The sequence below is a fragment of the Mya arenaria genome, chromosome 10 (assembly GCF_026914265.1).
Source record: "Mya arenaria isolate MELC-2E11 chromosome 10, ASM2691426v1".
Taxonomy (NCBI): domain Eukaryota; kingdom Metazoa; phylum Mollusca; class Bivalvia; order Myida; family Myidae; genus Mya; species Mya arenaria.
In genome coordinates this window covers 41749534-41770566 of record NC_069131.1, presented here as the reverse complement: position 1 = coordinate 41770566, position 21033 = coordinate 41749534, and the positions used below count along the sequence as shown (strand labels likewise).

General features: G+C 37.1%; 1 protein-coding gene across 4 annotated transcripts; it reads left to right on the top strand.

The window, feature by feature from the left end:
• The first annotated feature begins 10293 nt into the window (after positions 1–10293).
• LOC128206014 (uncharacterized) lies at positions 10294–19549 on the top strand. 4 transcript variants are annotated; one of them, XM_052908135.1, is made up of 5 exons: positions 10294–16098; positions 16502–16706; positions 16950–17102; positions 17308–17432; positions 18315–19549. In XM_052908135.1, the coding sequence occupies exon 1, from the start codon at positions 10294–10296 to the stop codon at positions 11269–11271; it is 978 nt and encodes a 325-aa protein (XP_052764095.1). In that variant the 3' UTR covers positions 11272–16098; positions 16502–16706; positions 16950–17102; positions 17308–17432; positions 18315–19549. The 4 variants fall into 4 exon arrangements, with proteins under 4 accessions (XP_052764095.1, XP_052764094.1, XP_052764093.1 ...); XM_052908134.1 differs by having other exon boundaries at positions 16950–17147; XM_052908133.1 differs by lacking the exon at positions 16950–17102.
• The last annotated feature ends 1484 nt before the right edge of the window (positions 19550–21033 follow it).

Genomic DNA, 21033 nt, shown 5'->3' with positions numbered 1-21033 from the left:
AGAAATTCAATGCTTTTTTATTCATAAACCTAGTCGGCATATATCAAATTAGGAAAAAAATCAAATTTTGGGGGGAAAATGGACATTTTTTTGGAAGGGGAAACGGCCTTTAGAAGACAGTAAATTGCACCCAAAAATCACTGGTATGCAGTTTTGTGATTCGCTTTACTTTTTAAAGTTTTTGAGTTATTCTGACTACTTTAGAAAGCCATGTAAAAGTTATTTGGTAAATTAGAATGTAATTTATTTTTTAATTTAGCAAACTCCAATAATTTGTTTCGTTTTTCGAATCATTGGTATCTAATATAAAAGACCAGGAAACCAGATGGAAATTCTTTTTATAAAGACCGTTCGGAATACGTTTCAAAAATTGGTGGGAGCGGTTGGATTGTTTATGATAACAAAAATACCTCACACATGCATTCTTAATGTTTAGAACAATCAAAATACTACCTATTCATTGGCATCCTAATGACACACGTTTTATATTTAATTGTTTGTTTTTTTGTATTGGACATGGATCGGTAAATGGAAGAAGTCGTGTTGTTGTAATATGATATGCTTGTATTGATGCATTCACGTGACTTAACTTTTACTATATTCCTTTAGTTGCATATTTAAGAATTGACCTTACTGATTTTCGAAAATTTATTTGACAACAAACAAAAGTTATTATGTACAAATCATTGTTTTTAAGCAATTCCTCAAATACATGTTTTGCTCTAGTTACGTTATCCCCATCCGGACCGAACATTTAAGAAGGGGTATAATGTTTGGGCGTCCGTCCGTCCGTCCGTTTATACGGGACCATATCTAGGTAGGGATTGATCAGATCATGTTAAAACTTGGTCAGAATGTTCCCCGTGTTACAATATTGCCCGGTTGTTATAAGGTTTGTACTAAGGGGTCAAAAACTACGTCATTATGTCAAATGTAAGAGAAATCTTGGGATCAAACCGAGGCAATATATTCGTTTCAAACTTTACGAAACATATTCAGGATGTTGAACTCTTGGACAAATTTTAAACTGGATCCCATTTGATAAAAATAATGTCACTAGGTCAAATGTTACATTGTTTGTCTGGAACCTAATAATATGAACCATATATTGGTAGGAATTGGTAAGGTTATTAGACACATTTTAAACTTTGTCACATGTGATCGACCATTAGGTCACTAGGTCAAATCGTCTTTGTTTCGAACCATATCACAGTAATGCTCAAAGATGGTCAGATTGTTTCCGTTTTCGAAATTTTCATCGCATTTTAAAAGTTTGTAAGAGTTCATTATCTTTATCAACACATAATTATGCTTCTATGCGATATTTCACATATTTTGGTTGAAATATGTAGGGCCTGTATTGCATGCTGTAATGTCTGTTTTAATAGCACCGTCAGTTCGTCTGCCTCTGTCGTGATATTTCCCGGGCTCTTTTAAAAATCGCATGTAGAAACTATATTGTTTGTGATTTAAGAAGGTTACAGGTAGTTCGCAAGAGTGCACTTATCTTAAAGGAAAGACTACACATTTACATTTAAATTTTTTATTTTTTCGAAACTATTTTTAAGCCATATGTTGATTACACTAACTAAACACATTAAACACATGTATCAGCATAAGTGCAGGGGGAAGGCACTCACACATGTATCAGCATAAGTGCAGGGGGAAGGCACTCACACATGTATTAGCATAGGTGCAGGGGGAAGGCACTCACACATGTATTAGCATAGGTGCAGGGGGAAGGCACTCACACATGTATCAGCATAAGTGCAGGGGGAAGGCACTCACACATGTATTAGCATAAGTGCAGGGGGAAGGCACTCACACATGTATCAGCATAAGTGCAGGGGGAAGGCACTCACACATGTATTAGCATAGGTGCAGGGGGAAGGCACTCACACATGTATTAGCATAGGTGCAGGGGGAAGGTACTCACACATGTATTAGCATAGGTGCAGGGGGAAGGCACTCACACATGTATTAGCATATGTGCAGGGAAGCGGGGCACTCACATATGTATCAACATATCAGCAGGGGGTGGCGGCACTCAAACATGCATAGGTGCAGGGGCAGGTCACTCCAACATGTGTTACCATAGGTGTAGGGGAGGGGGTAACTCACACATGTATCAGAATAGTTGCAAGGGGCAATCACACATGTATCAGCATAGGTGCAAAGGGGGAGGGTCTCACATGCATCAACAGGGGGAGGGGCCACTAACATGAACCAGAAACAGTGCAGGGGAGGGAGGCTTTCACATGTTTCATCATGTGTGTTGGGAGCTTTACATATGTATCAGCTTGTTTGTTTGTGCGTGCGTGCGTGCGTGCATGCGGGGGATTGAAGGGTGATACGAGGGTATAGGGAACACTTACACGTGTATCAGGGATATGGGGGAGTGTGTGGACATGGGGGTACTCACACATGTATCAGTGGGGTTGGAGCTCGCACAAATGTATCAGGGCGGTGGAGTTTATTGGTATGCCCGGGAGGGGAACATGCATCAGTGAATATGTGGTTTTTGGTGGGGATGCCCGAGAGGGAGTGTACAGAAGTCGGATGTACTCACATATGTATCAGTCGGGGATGGAACGCGCACAAATGTATCAGGGCGGTGGAGTTTGTTGGTATGCCCGGGAGGGGAACATGCATCAGTGGGGATCTTGTTTTTGGTGGGGATGCCCAAGAGGGTCACATGCATCAGTAGGGATTGTTTGTTGGTGGGAATGGCCGGGAAGGGGTTGGAGGAGTGTACAGAAGTCGAAGGTACTCACATATGTATCAGTTGGGGATAGAAAGGGCACACATGTATCTGGGCGATGGAGTTTTGTTAGTATGCCCGGTAGGGGTACATGAATCAGATGAATGCGGAGTATGCGGACAAAATATGCAGGCGTGGCGGCTATTATACATGTTTTAGGGGAAAAGGGAAGTGTTTGGGAGTGAGTGTCCTATTAAAAAATGTATCGTGAGAACTTGGAGGAGTTGTGCGGGTGTGGGATCACCTACACATGTTACGTTTGATGTATCAGATGAATATGGGGCTCGGCATGTGTTGGGGTTTGGGGCACTCATATATAAAAAACTGAAAAACTGAAACTGATTTATTTCATTAAACGCCTATTTCTATATAAATATTCAATGGCGTTGTACACACAATACCAAATATAAGAATCACAAATTATAGAACAAAATCAAACACTGAGACATATACCATATAAAACATGTCAAACGTAGGTAGCAAAACTATAAAACAATAAGAGAATTATTAAAATATTAACAATTCACGATACATACTACTTCTAAAAATTTAAATAACCTGCTTTAAAAAATGGATCGTTGTGACTAAAATAAATTTATACATCGATGCCACGAATAACAGAGGCTCGAATCAGCTGAATTATATTAATAAAAATAAAAAATAAAAATAAATTATACATGAGCTTGATTAAGATGATAAAAGTACACTCAACTTAAGACTTTAAACACTTTAAATTACAATATATTACAATAAAATATAAATCAGGATTCTAATAATTCATATAAATATCACAGAACACAAATAACAGAAACACGGATAAGTCCAATCAGTCTATCTTCTATTAAAACCACAGTATGAACAATGACTTGAAAAATGCATAAAAATCTCTAAAGAAGTGAGTTTTAAGATTCTTTTTGAACTGTTCTATGGAAGACGAGTTCTTGACGTGTACAGGCAGTTTATTCCAAAGAACTGGGCCTGCTGTAGCGAAACCCCGGTCAGAGAATGATTTTCGCCTATTAAATGGGACATCGTAAATAAGTTCTGACGTAGCAGAGGATCTCAAACCGGCACGTCGATGCATTTTTACGGTCAATAGTTCCGTGAGATATGATGGGGCATTTCCGGTTGAACAATTAAACATTAAACACAGTATCTTAAATTGAATTCGTGCTTTAACTGGCAGCCAATTGAGCTCGAATAACACGTCTTTAGCACTGTCATATTTTCCACGCTGAAGAACAAGTTTCGCACACATATTTTGTATACGCTGCAATTTATATAAATCACAATCGGCTATTCCGTAAAGTAATGCATTACAATAATCGAGATGGGAGATGACAAGCGACAAAACAAGAATTTTGGTAGCGTCTACGGTCAGATATTTACGGATACTTTTAATCCTCAGATAGTTAAACATAGCACTTTTACACTTAATTCGAATATGTTCTTTAAAATTTAGAAACTGGTCAAGGTAAGCGCCCAAATATCGCACAACTTTCACGGACGGGATATTGTCACCTACAATGTTGATTTCAGTTGTGCAACATTTATTTAGATGTATCAGAGGGACGGGGTGCTAACATGTGGGGAAGACTACTCATGCAACAGGGATATTGAAGGGTTGAGGGATGTTCGAGGGTTGGGGTCACGCACACAGGTACCATCAAAAATGTTTGTTTTTACATTAAGCCGTGGTTCGAAATAAGCAGCTTTAATGTAATAATATATGAAGAAAGCGCATATTTTAAAGTCATTATGATCATACTTATATTATGAACAATATACACGATATTTACATTTTTGTTTGATTTTACAACTTCAGATGATGCTGAAACGTCGACGTAGACCTTCGCCTAACATCCATCACATTTTGAAGTCACTATAGACATTCAATATTATGATTTAAATTTACAGAAAATGCGAATCTCATATTTAAAAAAATAAACTTTAAATTTTACGACTTAAATTCTAAGAAAGATGTCAATCGTTGATGAAAATTAGTTGGTTAAAACGCGCTTAATACAACAAATATACCGTTCATATAGGTAATACAAAATAACAATCATGGGGAATTATTTGAGAAAGACAAGACGAAAAACTGATCATAGGACGCATCGAGCAGAAATATGTGATAATGTGCGGTCGCATCAGATGGATAGACCAATAGAAAATATACAAGGACCTATTAGAACACAAGAATCAAGTGAATTAGTCATTGACATAGAGAGACACATCGAAGAGACCACGAAACTTCACCAAGTGTTGGAGAACAAAACACATGTGGTGGCTACATACATGGAAGAACTTGTTGATCGCATTGGTGAGGACGTAGAAGCCCACAAGCGAGACTATGACGCCCAGAAGGCCGAGATTTTACAGCAGCAGCAGCAGGTGGATGAAGCCTTCAAACGGGTAGGTAAAATGTTAACACTTTTGGAACGATGCAATCCGGTATTTAAACGACAAATTTGATTCTTTTACTTTATCACTGTCAATTGTAACCATATCAACATTTGCGTGTCTACTTTCATTGTTAATATATTGAAATCCCGGTTAGTAATTACTACACAATTTTAACTGAATATAGAGTATATCTTCACACTTTGTATCCCTTTAAGCGGCGAAAACACTTGTAATCCAACAGTATACAATAACAAAATTACAATGGCAAGTATTATTGTCAAAACTGAATAATGATTATTTAGATTGTTCAGCCTTTGCTTAATAAAAAGGGCAATCAAAAACCAATAAGCCTCTCGAAAGTTAAATAGTTATAATTGTTGCATTCATTTAAAGATGCAATCTTACTCCCAAAAAGATTTACCACAATTAATTATATTGTTTTAATATTCCCACAATGATGAATAGATGTCGAAAATAATAGTTCTTATGACGAATACCGAGTTTAATTTGAAAGAAATGAGCATACAACACAGTATTTCTATCTTATGAGACTATAGTAGATCACAGTAAATCTTTTAGCATTCACCAATCATTTATTATTTTTGCGCTTTCTGCTATTGAATACACAGTTACAATCTTGTTATCAGTAATTTATATTTTCCATAAATGCATTATTTAGTAAGAAGAACAAGGTCAATCAGTCAAAATTGGTGTTTGTTAAACATGTGTATGTATTGATTTAAGAGTGTCACTTTAAAAAATAAAATGCTTACTATAACACCCTTATCGTGTGTACCTTTCTCATTTTATTTCTCATTTGAAAATTCAAAACCTGTTTTACAAACCTCCAGAAAACGCTTTTGGATAATTAGGCCATACCAATTCATTTCTATGTTTAGCGTCCGCGAGCGGATAGGTTTTAGTCTTCCCGGTCGAAAAACAGCACAATTTATATGATCATGGATCTTACCGAAATATTTCCCGTTTACTTTAATTTCGATGACAAAACACAAGTGTAAACAAAATTCTCATACGCTGTACTTGTATTATTGGTATTTGATATCTGAAATGATGCATTCAGTGTGATTCCTATGATCAACCCACTAAAAGTTTTATTTGAACTCAATACTGTGGAAGTCTATCTAAAAAATGAAGATTGTGCAGAATTGAGGCTCTAGTGTCTATGTTATACATCGAATATCACTAATTTGGTATTTGTTTCTTTCGGGGTCCGTTTTTTCAGGATAGTTAAACATAAAAAACAATTTGGTTAATTATACCTCACGTGACTTGTCTATGTTAAAATCTCATATACACATCATGGTACATCATACGGCACGGTTTTGACCAGTTGACATGATTCTGCCACATAACACGCGCGTCTTAAAATAGACTTCTTTGGTTTCCCAAGTCAGAGGTTGATATGACACTTATTGTGGGGTTTCTTTATATGAGGTAGCGAAACATAAATTGTACGCGTACTGTGGTTGCAGTTGTGTTTACATTTCCCTTACTTAATTTATCTTAAAATTGTTCTAGTTGGCTTGCTGTTTTTACATAAATCACGCTGCTCGTGCTATCGTTAATGAAATTCTAAAATACACATTTCTGGGTGACTCGGTGCGCAAAAAGTACACCTTCCTGGGTGACATGTGGGCAAAAAGTACACATTCCTGGATGACGTAGGTCGCAACATGTAAACATTCCTCGATGAAGAAGTTCACAACATGTACACATTTCTTGATTACGTGTACAAGTAGCCGTACAAGTAGTGTTTCGCAACCTCACTATTGATCGTGAAGACATATACAATTTAAAATCACAACAAACACACAAATGAATAAACAAGTACAAGTTATGTGTTCAACATGTGTTTTGTAATGTCAATTTCACCGTTGTCGTTCTCATTTGTGATCGCGTGCTATCTTTACGCCTCACAGTGTCACTTTAATATTCGTTCAATATCAAATGTAGAATATGACCAAATATAACATGTTTCAGACCTCAAAACAACTCTACTTCAACACCATTTAACAACCAATTCTACCCTTTCGCTGGGGCCGTTCTTTCGTCATGGTGACTCCCGCTTGGAGGATTTTTACATGCCTCCAAGGCTTTTTGAAGTATTGCAAAAAATAAAGATTGATACCAAGAACCGGGCAACAGAAAACCAGAAATCTCGTATTACATCACTTGAACAGCTACTGACACCTAATGATAAAACGAACAAAATCACAATCATAACCGCGAATGCTGGTGTTGGTAAAACATCATTTTGTAAGTCTGTAGCTGTTTTGTGGTGCGCATTACATGACGACCAAACGGTTACAATCAGCAAATTTAAAGAGAGGTTTGACATTCCCTTTACATCTTTAGAAGACATACCCTATCTCCTCTACATTCCAATGAGGGATTTTCCGCCAAACTGTTCCCATTCCATTGATGATATCATCCTCGCTCACTTAGAAAATGAGATTGGATACCAGAGGCAAGACCGAGAAAAACTGGAAAGGGTATTCATAGACGAACGTTGTTTGGTCATCTTAGATGGAATGGACGAGACTTCTTTGTCAACGTTGAACTCACCAATGGCAAACCGGAAGTACAGCATAATTATAACATGCCGCCCATGGAAACTCGCAGATATGGCACTGCCGAAGTACATGCATGTTAGTATTGACGATCTCAGCCAAATTTCACAAAAACAGCTGTTTAAACACGTGAATCAAATTTTAAACATTTTGTACGGGACAACTTTTGAAGTTAAAGACTTCTTTGCCACTTTACAAACACTGAAACTGCAATCACTTTCCTCCAACACGCTCGTGGGACTCCAACTTTACTGCGTCTGGCAAGATCGACGTATGGACGACGAAACACCAGAAAATAAAAAAACTAGTGTAACGCTTGGGCCAACAAGATCACACATCTATGCAGATATATTGGAAATGATGTTCAGCTTAGTAAACAACAAAAGCAATGACAACTCAGAACGTCCACAAAAACCACCTCCCACACAAAGGCCTCTTCCTACTTGTTTTGAGGGACGGAAGCTGTGTAAAGCAAAATCTTCTTTGATTTATGAAACAGGAAAGATTGCTTTTGAGATGTTAATTAACTCGAAGAACGATTTTAACGAGGCAACCATGAATTCGTTACAAGATGAACAATTTCTTTTACATTCAGGACTGATCTCAGCCGATAGGTCACACAAGTGCAGTATTGAAAGCAAAGTGTACCGATTTCTACACAAAACCTATCAGGAAATGTTAGCAGCATTATATATTTCGTCACTGGATTTCAAGAGTGAAGATTGGCTTGCGTTTGAGAACAACTTCAATACTGCGTTTTCACCGGACTTAATGTCCTTCCTGTGCGTGATGAATTACGAGCATGGCCGGCGATGTTCGGAAATGTTCGGGGATACGAAGCGGGAGTTTTACAGAGGATATACATTTTATAAAAATGAGATCATCGAGTACCAAGACGCCGTGCTACTTTCGTACAACGAATGTGTAAATAATGGTCAGTCAAATCCGCAACTAACGTTAAGACATGCATGGCTAAATAGGAAACACTTTGCGGCAAAACATCCACTCTTGCAACACAGCCGTAAAGGATTGAAGTCGTGCGCTATTCAATGTTCCGAAGAATACCCTGTTAATATCAGCATGACAGGCATGGAACAATTAAGCACACTATGTATATCCAGTGAAAATGAGAATGATACTTATCCACAAACTATTCCAACATGTTCTTTAAACAAATTATCAGTCCTATGTCTTTTCAATTTGTACATAGAAAATGATAATTTACACCTGGCATTATGTGAGAATCTTAAAATTTTGGTTCTGAATAACGTTTATCTCGATCATCTGACTATCGCCCCGGCCCAGCTGGAGGTGTTTTGGGTCACCATCAATGATGACATGGTAGAGAAGACACGTCCCATGGAGGTGACATTCGCACGCGGGGAACAGTTTACAGAGAAATTACGAAAGCTCAGTCTGGACAACGTTACTTTTAATGAAACCCTTAATATACGGCAGTGTGATAAACTACAAAAACTGCAGCTGGCCACATTAACATTTCCTGACGACTTCCACCTGGACCTTTCCTCATTCACGGACCTGACTGAAGTAACACTACAGAATCTCCGTCTCCACCATGTGACCATAGCCCCGGCCCAGGTGGAGAAGTTCTGGGTCTACATCAAGGATGACATGCTGGAGAAGACACCCCCAATGGAGGTGACATTCGCACGCGGGGAACAGTTTACAGAGAAATTACGAAAGCTCAGTCTGGTCAACGTTACTTTTAATGAAACCCTTATTATACGGCAGTGTGATAAACTACAAGAACTGCAGCTGGTCACATTAACATTTCCTGACGACTTCCACCTGGACCTTTCCTCATTCACGGACCTGACTATAGTACCACTACGAAATCTCCGTCTCCACCATGTGACCATCGCCCCGGCCCGGCTGGAGATGTTCTGGGTCGCCATCATGGATGACATGCTGGAGAAGACACCCCCAATGGAGGTGACATTCGCACACGGGGAACAGTTTACAGACAAATTACGAAAGCTCAGTCTGATAAACGTTACTTTAAATGAAACCCTTAATCTACGGCAGTGTGATAAACTACAAGAACTGCAGCTGGACACATTAACATTTCCTGACGACTTCCACCTGGACCTTTCCTCATTCACGGACCTGACTGAAGTAACACTACAGAATCTCCGTCTCCACCATGTGACCATAGCCCCGGCCCAGGTGGAGGAGTTCTGGGTCTACATCAAGGCTGACATGCTGGAGAAGACACCCCCAATGGAGGTGACATTCGCACAAGGGGAACAGTTTACAGAGAAATTACGAAAGCTCAGTCTGTACAACGTTACTTTTAATGAAACCCTTAATATACGGCAGTGTGATAAACTACAAAAACTGCAGCTGGCCACATTAACATTTCCTGACGACTTCCACCTGGACCTGTCCTCATTCACGGACCTGACTGCAGTAACACTACGAAATCTCCGTCTCCACCATGTGACCATCGCCCCGGCCCGGCTGGAGATGTTCTGGGTCTACATCAAGGATGACATGCTGGAGAAGACACCCTAAATGGAGGTGACATTCGCACAAGGGGAACAGTTTACAGACAAATTACGAGAGCTCAGTCTGATTAACGTTACTTTTAATGAAACCCTTAATATACGGCAGTGTGATAAACTACAAAAACTGCAGCTGGCCACATTAACATTTCCTGACGACTTCCACCTGGACCTGTCCTCCTGCACGGACCTGACTGAAGTAACACTACAGAATCTCCGTCTCCACCATGTGACCATAGCCCCGGCCCAGGTGGAGAAGTTCTGGGTCTACATCAAGGCTGACATGCTGGAGAAGACACCCCCAATGGAGGTGACATTCGCACGCGGGGAACAGTTTACAGAGAAATTACGAAAGCTCAGTCTGTACAACGTTACTTTAAATGAAACCCTTAATATACGGCAGTGTGATAAACTACAAAAACTGCGGTTGGGCACATTAACATTTCCTGACGACTTCCACCTGGACCTTTCCTCATTCACGGACCTGACTGCAGTAACACTACGAAATCTCCGTCTCCACCATGTGACCATAGCCCCGGCCCAGGTGGAGGTGTTCTGGGTCTACATCAAGGATGACATGCTGGAGAAGACACCCCCAATGGAGGTGACATTCGCACAAGGGGAACAGTTTACAGAGAAATTACGAAAGCTCAGTCTGTACAACGTTACTTTAAATGAAACCCTTAATATACGGCAGTGTGAAAAACTACAAGAACTGTGGTTGGGCACATTAACATTTCCTGACGACTTCCACCTGGACCTGTCCTCCTGCACGGACCTCGCTGAGATCTATTTTGTGAACCTTCGTCTCCTGCATGTGACCATCGCCCCGGCCCAGCTGGAGGTGTTCTGTGTATCTATCAATAATCAGATGCGGAAGAAGACACCGCCTATGGAGGTGACATTTGCAAATGGTGAACACTTTACAAAGAAACTACGAAAGCAAAGAATGGACAATGTTCGCCGTACCACATGTACATTATCGTAAAAGATAAACGTGAAATTAAGTTATTTGAAAAATGCTAAGGGTAAGTAATCTGGACGTTATCAGTATAAATGTCATTTTCATGAACAATATATTTTTATTAATATACCCCACGGTTACATCAGTTGAATAGCTAAGATTTGTGCAAGTTATCCAATATATCTTAAACATTTAAAAAAAATGAATTTACTTTTCTTTTTTACTTCTTAAAGCTGCACACTCACAGATTAACCATTTTTACAACTTTTTTAATTTTTGTCTTGGAAAGAGCAATTTTTTACGTAAATATCTGCAAACCAATGATAAAAGATTGCTGACAAATGATCGGATCGCAGATTTGCATATTTCCGTTCGAAAATTAATGTTTAATGGCTTTAACCTTACTAACGGTTAAAGTAAAATGCATAAAACCTTAACCTAAATCTGAGATCTAATATTTTGTCAGCAGTCTTATACAACTGGTTTCCATGGATTTTCGCAAAAATTGGCTTGTTCCAAGACAAAAAAAGTTGTCAGAACGTTCAATCTGTGAGAGTGCAACTTTAAATATGTTTTTCATATCTTGTAAATATTTTGATTTATTATTTAATTAAACATTGTTTTACCCCGTGAATCACAGTCCTAGGAACAGCTTTGCTTACAGGTGTATTATATCAAAAGACATATTTTGTGCAAATAGATTGTTGGATCAAGTGGGATACTTTAGATAAACATAAAATGCTCGTAATATTGTATATAACTACTCGGGTTTATGAAAGTAATACTAACTGTGTAAATGTAAGGATAATTCGAATACTTGGCCGATTGTTCGGAACATTGTTCAAGTTAACAACGTTGTTAACGTAATCGCTTACGTTCAGATCGTTGTTGCTTTGAAAATCTAATGGATTTAATCGATGTCTGCTGTATATCTTAAAAAAGATTTAAGACCGCCCAAGCAGCTGTATGTTATATATTTCATATAAATACGCGAGCACATAATGAAATAGTTAATTTTTAAACGTTATTATCGATGTCGTTAATCACATTGATTACTTCGACAAAATTCTGAAAAATCGAGCCAGTGTTTACAACACCAGTGAAAATCAAACTAAAAGTTATAACAATATTCATTAACATTGATAGTTATAGCAATAGTCATTAACATTTATAGTTATGGCAATATTTCTTAACATTTATGGTTACACCAATATGCATTAATATTTATAGTTACACCAATATTCATTAACATTTATAGTTACACCAATACTCATTAACTTTTATTGTTATAGAAATATTCATTCACAGTTTTGCAATCTGATAACATACATGTTTAATTAATGCTTATTAAGGATGAGAGTGGTCTGTTTTAAGTAAATATTAAAATAATTGGCAAATGTATAGTAAACGCATTGATAGAGGTAGCTTTGATATAATAATGCGTGTATATGCTCTTAAGGTAAACCATCCATCATAAATTCATTGCTAATGGTTTCATTTTAAATTTGCTAAATGTTTAAAAAAAATTTTTTTTAAAAGTATTCACAAAAAGCTAGTGCAATTTTGATGTATTTGAAAAACGTAATTCATGCAAAATTATATAACGGCTAGTCAAATATGAATTCGACATAGAAATAATCTTGATTTTACTATCTAAAATGCACAAACACGCCCTTGATCCAAATGATGGACGGTTAACCTGAATGCACTAACACATCTTAGCAAAATGATCAATGGCTTACGTTAATGCACCAACACATATTTGCATCCTAATAATGGGTGGCTTACCTTAATGCACCATTACATGTTTGTATCCTTACGATAGATGGCTTACCTCAATACACTAACACATATTTGCATCCTTACGATGGATGGCTTACCTTAATGCACCAACACATATTTGCATCCTAATGATGAGTGACTTACCTTAATGCACTAACACATATTTGCATCCTAATGATGAGTGACTTACCTTAATGCACTAACACGTCTTTGCATTCTTATTATGTCCGAAATGCATAAACAAATCTTTGCACCCTAATGGTGGATGGCTTACCTAAATGGACTCACACTTTTTTGCATCCTTATTATGGATGGCTTTCCTTAATGTACTAACACATCTACGCGTCCTTATGATAGATGGTTTGCCTTAATTTACTAAAACATCTTTGTGTCCTTATGATGGATGGCTTAACTTAATGCACCAACACATAGTTGCATCCTTATTATGGGTGGCTTACCTTAATGCACTAACACATCTTTGCAGCTTGATGATGGATGGCTTACCTTAATGCACTAAAACATCTTTGCAGCTTGATGATTGATGGCTTACCTTAATGCACCAACACATCTTTGCAGCTTGATGATGGATGGCTTACCTTAATTCACTAACATATCTTTGCATCCTAATGATGGGTGGCTAACCTTAATGCACTAACACATCTTTGCATCCTTATAATGGGTGACTTACCTTAATGCACTAACTAGTCGTTGCATCCTTATTATGGGTGGCTTAGCTTAATGCACTAACACGTCTTAGCATCCTAATGATGGGTGGCTTACCTTAATGCACTAACAAGTCTTTGTAGCCTAAAGATGGATGGCTTACCTAGTGACTTACCCTTATGCACTTACACGCCTTTTCGTCATAATAAAGGATGGCTTACCTTAATGCAATAACACATCTTTGCAGCTCGATGATGGTTTACTTACCTTAATGCACTAACACGGCTTAGCAATCGAATATTAGATAGCATACCTTAATACATTTACACTTCTTTGCAGCATAATGACTGATGGCTTACCTTAATTGACTCACACCCCTTTGCAGCATCATGACGGATGGCTTACTTTAATGCACTAACACGTCTGTGCAGCATAATGAAGGATGGCGTACCTTACTTCACTCACACATCTTTGCAGCATAATGAAGGATGGCTTACCTTACTTCACTCACACATCTTTGCAGCATAATGACGGATGACTTACCTTAATGCACTTACACATCTGTGCAGCATAATGACAGATAGCTTACCTAAGTTCACACACGCACGCACGCACGCACGCACGCACGCACGCACACACACACACACACACACACACACACACACATCTATGCAGCCTTATGATTGATGAATAACCTTCATGTCGCTCCAAAAAACGAACATTCAACAATTCGCATAGATACCGTCCACGCAAATATGGCTGAAACTAGTTTTGTCACCATTTTAAACAATGAATTCTAAAGAAGGGATGAATGTGTTTGAAAACGAAACTATTGACATAACAATGTATATTTACATGTATTTTGTTTAGAATCGACAATTATATGTCCACTAGAATTTGCTATATAGTTTTCTATATGCTATCTCTTTGGTGTAATTCTCTGTATATTTTGTTTGCCATGAACTTTAAATTATGCATGTATTCACATTAACTGTTGGATCTCATGTAGATGGTAGATATTGTCAATAATATTGTAATTTTCATTACGAACCTATGTTTAATAATGTTGATCAGATGGTCATCTATTAAGACGTCATTTCATATGTAAACACACTTCAGAGTGTACTTATTGTCAAGGAATCTATTTTGTTCATGTATTGTGCTTGCATTTCATCATGATTTGATTTGCAATTTAGTAGAATGTAAATTTGAAGATGAAGCATATGTTTCATCTGTTATGATAAAAGAAGGAACTTTAACAAACGGGTTGATTTTCGTCGGTTAAAAGTGGTCACAATGTGATCACAGTCACTTGGAATTTCTAAACCAAACATCTATTTAATGAGTGGTCAACATTTTGTTTTGTCCTTTGAAAAGGAAATACTTCTCAAGTGTTCTGATGTTTCTGACATTTATTTCAATACATAAGCAGTTTGACTTTTATCAGATAAGGCGGTAAAAATGAATATTGACTGGTCAAGAAAGTGGGTAGTTTACAAAATAGTATGTTGACCACTAAAACATTGTATACGTTCTTATGTTTGTAATTACGTACTAACAATTTTTAACCATTACATACTCAGTAAATATCTCTTTACTTTACAGCGAAATGGACATGAGCATGAGTCATATAGTTGTTTATTTGTGTCTTTTTTGAACACATGAGGTATTTGTAGTGATCTTTTTCTTTATCCATCTGAACACCTCGGCCATTTTCCATCGAAAACTACCTCTGATATATATTGGCGGTTGACATTGTCAGAATGTTTACATTTAAGTACGCTACAAGTTGATCGCGTAGTAATTAAAATGTAGCAGTTTAACCAATGGCTTTCCTCTAGGAACCTTAATAAGTTATGCACTAATACACTTCAATGGCAATTGAACTTGAACATAGTAGTAAACAATACACATTTAACACTGAAACTACTTCCGATGTTGTTTTCTATGGAAAATGGCTGATGTTTTGCAAATGCGCATGAAGTTGCGCCAGAAGACCACCAGACATCTCTGGTACCTGACTCTCAGCACTCTGTTGTCTCCTTGCGCCAGAAGACCACCAGACATCTCTGGTACCTGACTCTCAGCACTCTGGTGTCGCAATGCACCAGAAGACCACCAGACATCTCTGGTACCTGACTCTCAGCACTCTGGTGTAGCCTTGTGCCAAAAGACCACCAGACATCTTTGGTACCTGACTCTCAGCACTCTGGTGTCTCCTTGCGCCAGAAGACCACCAGACATCTCTGGTTCCTGACTCTCAGCACTCTTGTGTCGCAATGCGCCAGAAGACCACTAGACATCTCTGGTACCTGACTCTCAGCACTCTGGTGTCGCTTGTGCCAGAAGACCACTAGACATCTCTGGTACCGGACTCTCAGCACTCTGGTGTCGCCTTGGCATTAGGTACTCGTATATACATTTGTAAACCACAAGCCATCTATTAAATGAACAACTAAAACCACGAAGAAATTAGGCTGGTCTGTACATAAATAAAATATATGTAATTCATGATAAAAATAATCAATCATCCTGTTTTATATGATAAATATGTTGCGCAAAAAATGTTCACACAAACCCATATATTCGTGTTTTTATTTGTAAAGAAGACAAAACAAATACCGAAAAGTTTCTAATATTTTTTATAATGTTTGAAAAATCTCTGACTGCAATATAAACATTTTCCTTTTAGATTAATAGTTCAATGGGTATTTATGTAATTGTAAGAAAAATAACTTATTACGAATGATTCACAGCTTGCTTAAACAATGTTGTCGTCTGCAATCATGTTTTATAGACAAAGATCTAGCTTTCAGTCTTGGTGAAGTGAAATCAACAAAGTGGCAGACATCAGGCAGTGGAATGCGAACCACTGCAGGAAAATTCAGTACACGTTTCACATACGAAAATGTAGAGATACCAGTTGCTACTTACCAAAGCGGACCACGAGGTCAGGAATTATCATTACAGGGACTTCCGGATCCTATCCTGGACAAAGATGATCAACATTATAGGTATGCTGCTCTGGCGATGTAAATCAAATTAATAGATAACTTAAATTATGTCACTTGTGTTTTGTTTATCATTATTATTATTATTATTATTATTATTATTATTATTATTATTATTTTATTATTATTATTATTATTATTATTATTATTATTATTATTTTATTTTTATTATTATTATTATTATTATTATTATTTTATTATTATTATTATTATTATTATTATTATTATTATTATTATTATTCATAGTTTAAAGGTCACACAAGGACAGTATCGTCAAGGTGACTGATAAATCTGATCGGCCTTAGTCAAAGCCTATGGTAGCTTCAGCTCAGACACTCGGGATGTAAATGCAACAATGAGACACCAGCATAACAAGGAAAACCTTCCCTTAAATACTGTGTACAAAACTGGGAGTGAACGATCGTTTTTTCTTTTACATCTATTGTAATTGAATATTTCTAGTAGTGCTTATATAATATTTAAACAGATCAATTGTCATTGTATTTCTTGTGTTGAAGTTTGTTTAACTGTGCATTTAGTACTATATATGATAACACTTACTGACTTTTTCATTTAGTAATTGTGATGTGTTTTATTTCTTCAGCGAGCTGTCACTCACCAACTTTAGGAAACATCCCTGATCAACGTCTCTTCCAGTTCATGTTGATACTGACCAAGCCAGCAGCAGTACCGCTGATCTTTATCCATATGCTCTTGAGGATAAATAAGGTGAGGAAAAAGCATATACTTTTTTCAAAAACTTTACGTGTTTGCGGCATTCAGTTTTTAATAAAGAAGATGATATCCTTTTAGTGTACAAGTGTTAAATACATTCTTGTCAAATGCGTGCGTCAAATCTGTTTTGCAAAGGAAAGTAATGATATTGTTATATCCTTTGTTGGCAATTGCTAACCAAAAGTATGCTTTGGCCTTATTAACTAAAAACTGTAAAGAACATTCATAGAATCTCTGTATACTTTTTAGCAGATAAAAATAAAACACATGTTCAGCAAGGGGCATAAAGTTGTACATAATGAAAGTCATTTGTTCAACTTTGAACTAAGTAGTTTCAAATGGTCAAGTCAGGCCTGGCGTTGTCGTCCCAAAACGTTATCTCATAATTCAAATTATTCAAATGAATCTGGGTACACACATTGGTTTATACGTATTTATCTGGCTCATTTTTGACGAAAAGATACTAGCTCATAAGTTCACGCTATGGGAAAGGAGTCAAGGACCCTGGTGGGTATCGAACCCACACTCGCTTGGCCATCTTTGGTGAGATACGGACACCTTTATCGCTAGAGCATTTTCACCCTTTGTATATACATAGGTAGAGACAATGTCATCACCTTTACCGCTAGAGCATTTTCACCCTTTGTATACACATAGGTAGAGACAATGTCATCATTCTTACTAAGGGGCATAACTCTAATTTGAATACAGTAATATTTACTGGCCTAAAAAATACTGAGGTATGCTCCCTTTTCGACTTCAAAAATAAAGACGAGCATTGGCGTCCGCTCCGTGGCGTGTTTCCAATGTTCATTGAGAGTATTCCAAGTACATTGCTTCTTTTATGAGTTTCCAGTTTTATATTCTTTGTTACAGAAGTCTCATCTGAAGCGCCTGACCATTCTGTTGAACATACCAGTCCAGCTGCGGAGGGACTTATTGGACCAACTTACGGAACCAACCATCTCATTGATTGCTCAAACAGGACATTGTTGAATGTAACGACCCTCGGCTGTACTACAGTCGCAACACTTTAACATGCGAACCAAACCTACTGAATGCTACTTGTATATCTTCAATTCAATTTTACCTGTGGAACTCCCATAACAGAGTGGTAGTAGCTAGAAAACGTTTGGAAACTCCGTAGTTATATCCTTTTAGGCAAGCAAATTATTTAACGGAATAAACGTGTGTTGTGATTCTGGGACATTGGTAGTGTTATTGATAGCTCTTCGAAAACTAAAAACAAACCTGGGTGTCCCATTTATGAGATCTTCATGAAAATGGAAAAGATCCAATCGCCAAGCGCCCATATTGTAAATAAAACATGAAGTAGACAACTGGAACATTCATAAGAATATGTTGCAATATGAATATCATGCTCAATGACAATGAATGTATAAAAAAATTGAGAATATTAAAAACCAGAATTCTGTTCAGATTTTGTATAATGTTATAGCAAAAAATACTCTTGGTAAATGGGCTTTGTAGGCTGTTGTGTTTTCAAGAAATAAATCCAGGCTTTTGTGTCAGCCATGGGATCGTTATTGCGAACATTATGCAACGCGGTTAACCTCCATCATAACTAAAGTGTTCAGTAAAAAACCCAAATGAAACTTTTTACAAACGAGCAAAATACACAAGTATTGTAATGTTCATTACTAGTTTAAATTATCATTAAAATGCCCCTTTTAAATGATGAAATTATGAAGGAGCATTGGCGTTTCTTCCGCAGCACTTCCATTTGAAAGATTCATAATATTGAGTGGTCGGAAGCAAAGTCCTTATTTCAAGAGTAACACTTGTATTGATAGGTTTAGAATCTGTGAATCCCAAACCAAAGTTTGTGTTGATGTCTGGAAGAAGAAAGTGTGTTTTTGTATGATTTTAATTAGATACAACAGCTGTTTTCTTTGTTATAATCTCTGATCATTTACTTTATATATATTTTTTTTTATAACTTTGTGTGTAAAAATTGAATTGTTTGTATAAAAAAAACAGCTTGACCTAATGTTTAAATGAATTGGAGACGGAAAGAATAAAAATGTGTTTTTGTGTGTATTTTTGTAGGAATTTCCGAAATAAAACTGAATAAAATGCTAAATACAGAATGTGTTATTTGTGTAAAAAATAGACCATTATAATTATGTTAGATTTGACCTGTTTACATTTTAATTCTTACCAATTAACCAATATAATGATATGCCCAGATTTAGGACTGTGTGTTTGGCACTAAAGTTATAAAAGTTATACCTACCTACATTAGAAGCGAAAGGAAGACGTAAAAGAAATAAGTCTATCACGATGTTTTCATTTTTTGCAATATATTTGTATAAAAAGGCAATAAGCAAGTTTAAAGTATCTACTTCTACCAGTAGTGGAATATACGTACAAGTAGTGAAATAAATGTACAGGTAGTGAAACACTTGTACAGGAAGTGGAATAAACGTACAGGAATACACGTACATGTAGTGGAATACACGTACATGTAGTGGAATACACGTACAAGTAGTGGAATACACGTACAAGTAGTGAAATACACGTACAAGTAGTGGAATACACGTACAAATAGTGGAATACACATACAAGTAGTGGAATATACGTACAAGTAGTGAAATACACGTACAAGTAGTGGAATACACGTACAAGTAGTGGAATACACGTACATGTAGTGGAATACACGTACATGTAGTGGACTACACGTACAAGTAGTGGAATACACGTACAAGTAGTGGAATACACGTACAAGTAGTGAAATACACGCACGAATAGTGGAATACACGTACAAGTAGTGGAATACAGGCACGAATAGTGGAATACACGTACAAGTAGTGGAATACACGTACAAGTAGTGGAATACACGTACAAGTAGTGGAATACACGTACAAATAGTGGAATACACGTACAAATAGTGGAATACATATACAAGTAGTGGAATACACGCACGAGTAGTGGAATACACGTACAAGTAGTGGAATACGTACAAGTAGTGGAATACACGTACAATAGTGGAATACATATACAAGTAGTGGAATATACGAATACAAGTAGTGGAATATACGTACAAGTAGTGGAATATACGTACAAGTAGTGGAATACATATACAAGTAGTGGAATATACGTACAAGTAGTGGAATACATATACAAGTAGTGGAATATGCGTACAAGTAGTGGAATACACGTACAAGTAGTGGAATACACGTACAAGTAGTGGAATACACGTACAAGTAGTTGAATACACGCACGAGTAGTGGAATACACGTACAAGTAGTAAAATACACGTACAAGTAGTGGAATACACGTACAGGTAGTGGAATACACGAACATGTAGTTGAATACACGTACAAGTAGTGAATACACGTACAAGTAGTGAAATACACGTACATGTAGTGAAAAACATGTACAGGTAGTGAATTACATGTACAGGTAGTTGAATACACGTACAACAAGTGAAATACACTTTGAAGTAATAAAATACACGTACTAGCAGTGAAATATACGTTCAAGATGTGAAATCACGTACAATTAGCAAACTACACTTACATTAGTGAAATACACGTAAAGGTAATGAAATACACTCAAAAGTAGTGAAATA

What these genes read in the sequence shown, in the direction of transcription:
- LOC128206014 (XM_052908133.1), top strand. Translation starts at nt 10,294, where the DNA reads ATGGAGGTGACATTCGCACAAGGGGAACAGTTTACAGACAAATTACGA.